The sequence below is a fragment of the Alosa alosa genome, chromosome 5, assembly GCF_017589495.1.
Source record: "Alosa alosa isolate M-15738 ecotype Scorff River chromosome 5, AALO_Geno_1.1, whole genome shotgun sequence".
Taxonomy (NCBI): domain Eukaryota; kingdom Metazoa; phylum Chordata; class Actinopteri; order Clupeiformes; family Clupeidae; genus Alosa; species Alosa alosa.
In genome coordinates this window covers 34,423,531-34,428,530 of record NC_063193.1, presented here as the reverse complement: position 1 = coordinate 34,428,530, position 5,000 = coordinate 34,423,531, and the positions used below count along the sequence as shown (strand labels likewise).

General features: G+C 46.8%; 1 protein-coding gene across 1 annotated transcript in view; it reads left to right on the top strand.

The window, feature by feature from the left end:
- fibcd1a (fibrinogen C domain containing 1a) overlaps window positions 1–5,000 on the top strand; it is a 116,241-nt gene that overhangs the window by 104,528 nt on the left and 6,713 nt on the right. Inside the window, 2 exon segments of the mRNA XM_048244347.1 lie at window positions 3,878–3,938; window positions 3,940–4,052. Coding sequence (XP_048100304.1) covers window positions 3,878–3,938; window positions 3,940–4,052 — 174 coding nt within the window.

Below are 5,000 nucleotides of genomic sequence, written 5' to 3'. Positions count from 1 at the left end.
ATAATGTGAGTGTGTGTATATGTGTGTATATATGTGTGTATATATGTGTGTGTAATAATATATGTGTGTGTGTGTGTGTGTGTGTGTGTGTATATAAATTAATATTAATATTAATAATAGTGTGTGTGAAAAATGCTGTAATTAATGTTGATGATGAGGCTCCTGGTGTTTTATTCCCACCTGGTTTGAGCATCTGTGTTTGGAGAACAGCGGAGCACACAGTGGAACAGAGCTGCCAACACCAGGGTGTGTGTGTGTGTGTACGTGCGTGTGTGTGTGTGTGTGTGTGTGTGTGTGTGTGTGTGTGTGTGTGTGTGTGTGCGCGTGCGTGTGTGTGTGTGTGTGTGCATGCATGTGCTGTGTGTGTGCGTGCTGTGTGTGTGTGTGTGTGTGTGTGTGCGCGCGTGCATGTGTGTTGTAAACATGTGCGTGTGTGTCTTTGAGAAACAAAACCACCCAGGATGTGTAATAATAATAACTGTATGCATGCATGTCTATGATTGTATGTGTTTGTGTGAGAGACAGTGTATGTTTGTATGACTATGTATGTGATAATATGTGTGTGTGTGTGTGTGTGTGTGTGTGGCCAATAGTAATAATAGCGCTATGTGTGCATATGCGGTGTGTGTGTGTACATGTGTGTGTGTGTGTGGCGCATGTATGTAATAGCCGTGTTCGGGTGTGATGGAGTGTCACGATTTACATCTGTGGATTTTACCTGTAGTTTAACAATATACAAAAGCTGGCAGGCTACGAACAATAGCGTTATCAATAAATAAGCCCGGAAGCCGCCTACAACGCCAAATCGATAAACATAATCTAGTGTAATTTTGCTAACAATGTTCAATTGATGTTGCTCGAGTTGCCTGTTTTTACATAAGCGATGTGATTTGCTAAACTCTGCTAAAGTCAGTTACACAGTTTACACCAGGTATTACTACAACATGAGACTTTTACAAACAATGTTTCAAAGATTCAAAATACTGTCTAATTATCGTTATCGACACAAAACCCAGAAAGCACCGAGAGTCTGGAGGTATTGTGAGGACTGTGAGGTATTGATCCCTGTGACCTCACCTACACACACACACACACACACACACAAACACATAATCACCCTTAATAATACAACCCTAACACCCTCCCACACACACACCACCACCTGAGCACTTACACATAGTCATGTAAGCAAGGGCCTCTTCAGGTACACCTATAACTCTAGATAACATCTGTCTTTTGTCTTCTTTGGCACTGTGATGTTGTGATTGATGGAGCTCTGAATCATTTCCATCCATTTGTGGACGTGTCATCTGAGCAGCCAATAAGATCGCGGCCATTTCCTCTTTATAACCATCATTCATCATCCCACACCATTGATTTACCTCATGCACAGAGCAGAGTGTGTTTTACACACACACACCTACAGTGTGTTCACACACACACACCACCCACCCAACCTCTGCACGGAAACAGTGTGTTTACACGCATTAACTCACACACGCAGGCAAAGTCATGTTTCACACCACCTGCACCACCACCGATAACCACACACCGGAGGCAGAGGTGTGTTTGCACACACACACACACACTGCCACACCTACCATGCTCACCACACACAGGCCTGTGTGTTTATGCACACACACACACACGGATGTTTCACTTTGGGCCAAGTGTTTACACACACACACACACACACACACACACACACACACCGTGTACACACAGGGCAGGTGTATTTACACACACACACACACACACTACCTTACACACCTACCTTGCACACACACACACACAAACCCACACACACACACACACACACACACACATACACACACACACAGCTGATTGTGATGAGAAGAAAAGTGGTTCATCACATGTGCCATAGCTGAGTGGTACATAGCGAAACAGCTAAAGAGTCCCATAACTGGAAAAAGTGTTCAAAGTGTCCGTAATACTAAAGTGACCCACTATACTTAGTCCAAGAATCGGTGAACACACACTCTACACACACACACACACACACACCACACACACATACACACATGTGTGTTTGTGTGTAGTATAATAATAATAATAGAGCGTATTCATACGCTGTGTGTGTGTGTGTTTGTATCAGGGATGGAGACAACCACCACACCGTCACGGTGCGTTTTGTGCGCTAGCGGGTGAATTTGGTCATTTACCAGCCACTGTGGCGGGTAGATAAATAGAGCGCATAAGGCTACACAAATAGTCAGATCCAGATCTAATTTTCATAGTTATTGGCGGTTAAAAATAAGAAAGTGTCTGTAATGATCATCACGTTACCAACCCGTCATCGCGCTGATTTGAAGTTCAACAACTACCAGTGAGCCGCCACCTGCAGCACCAGCCCACAACGCCAGCCCAGCATAGCCATAGCATAGCCCAGCATAATAGCACCAGCCCAGCATAGCCGCGGCATAGCCCAGCATATTGTATAGCCCAGCATAGCCCAGCATGGCCAGCATGGCGCGGCATAGCCCGCAGCATGGCCCAGCATGGCCCGGCATGGCCCAGCACGGCCTGGCGCCCAGCCCACAGCACAGCCCAGCGCCAGCCCAGCATAGCCCGCGGCATAGCCAGCATAATAGCGCTGACCCAGCGTAACAGCCCAACACAGCGCCTTTATTAACTGTGGCAGCCCAGCACAACCCAACTGGCGCCAGTGCGGCACAAGCGCAGCATATTACTTACGGCCAACTTCAGCGCAGCATAATGGCAACACAACCCAGCTGTGCTTTAGCGCAGCATAATGACGCAATACCGTCTGGTGCTTCACTCTTTGCCATTACCATTGAAAGCGATTGGCTGTGCTCCTCATGTGCCACTGCTGGCTTATTTCAGGATGACTGCATAAACAAATCTGATGAGCTGCCGGATCTGCGTTGTATCTAAACAGACTAATATTCTCATAAATTTGTCTTTTAGTGGCCGTAGCTATTTTAATCCGACCGCAACACCTTAACGGAAAACAAGATGACATGCTACTATTTAGACCTGTAAAACAGTAGGACATCTCCGCAGTCATCGCAGTGGAATATCCACAAACTTTTCATTCAAGAGATTAGCCTACATATCAGAATAAACAGCAGGTACCGAACACATGGGTGTAAAGCATTCCGTTATTCAATTAGCCGTTTCCAGAGTAATCCGGTTTTGAAATTGAAACAAATGTCTACGAGGTCTCTAACTTTGGACTGTTGTAATACTGCAATCTGACCAAATACAAAATAAATGTTAACAATGTCGCCTAGATAACTGTAATGTTAAAACCAGAGTTTTTCCAATGTAGTTTCACAACATATAAGCAACCAAGTTTCCTAAAGCTGAGCTGTGTATTTATTGTTCAGTGCATGATTTCATAACAGGCCAAACAGAAAATAAATCCTAAATGTTAAATATAACCTTGATACCTGTAAATATTTAAAATCAGATGATGTACAGTATAGTTAGATCAAGTTGGAGTCGATTATGGGATGTCCAGAACTCACACAAGCGAATTAAGGGAGCCACACCATATGACGTGACACTATGGCATATTATTGTGGTTATCTTGGCTTTTAGTTTTGTTGCTACTGTGCTTGTAGGTTTTAGGGCAAATTCAGCACATTTGGTAAATATCGCTTATGCTTCGATAAACGTGATCATTTTAAGTAGCCTACTATAATCATGATATCATTTTGCCATTTCTCTTGTGGCTGGTAAAAAGTTGGTGGCTGTTAGATTTTGAATCCACCAGCACAGTAACAAGTGGGCATCTTCTTCCATCCCTGGTTTGTATGTGTGTATGTGTGGAGAGTGGACGTGCGTGTGTGTGTGTGTGTTGATTCTGATGCAGTGTGTTGATTTCTGACAGGTATGAAGCGCATCCACTCACTCACCATCCAGGCCAACTACGAGCTGCGCATCGACCTGGAGACTTGAGAACAACCACGTCCTTAGCCGTCGCCTCCTTGAGCTGGGGCTGTTCTCCGTGGACGCCGACGAGGACGGCTACCCACTGACCGTGTCCGACTACTCCGGCACCGCAGGTACGATCCACACACACACACACACACACACGCACACACACATACACACACACACACACACACACAGCCTCTCACACATACACGACTGCCTAACTGCAAACCGGTCCACACACACACACACACACACACACACACACACACACACACGCACAGCCACTCTCCACACATACACACACGACTACTCCGGTACCACAGGTATGATCCACTTATCTGCCTCATATCACACAGCTACAGCACAATCTGTTAAATCCGTGTATCTGCCTTATATCATCTTATCAGTGCAAACACAGGGCCAACACGAGGGGGGGGTCTGCATCTGCCCCAAACACTAATTGGGTGTCTGTTCTCACCGTTAACTACTAGCTTCTTACTGTGCCAGCTACTCAGGCCTTAGGCTGGCACAGAGCTGGTCCTCATGCTGTCTGGAGTCAGTTGCATCTGGAAGGTCATTTTCCTCTCTCCTCCTCCCTCTCTTCCTCTCCTCTCCTCCTCCCTCTCTTCCTCTTTCTCTCCCCCTCTCTCCTCCTCCCTCTCTTCCTCTTTCTCCCCCTCTCTCCTCCTCCCTCTCTTCCTCTTTCTCCCCCCCTCTCTCCTCCTCCCTCTCTTCCTCTTTCTCTCCCCCTCTCTCCTCCTCCCTCTCTTCCTCTTTCTCCCCCCCTCTCTCCTCCTCCCTCTCTTCCTCTTTCTCCCCCCCTCTCTCCTCCTTCCTCTCTCCCCCTCCTCCTCCTCCCTCTCTCCTCCTTCCTCTCCCTCCCTCCTCTCCTCTCCCCATCACATCTACTCCTCTTCCTTCACTCTCTCATCCTCCCTCTCTTCCTCTCCTCCCTCCTCTCCTCCTTCCTCTCCCTCCCTCCTCTCTTCTCCCCATCACATCTACTCCTCTTCACTCTCTCATCCTCTTGGTCCTTCCTCCTCCGCTACCTCCTCATCCTCTCCTCCTTTTGTCTT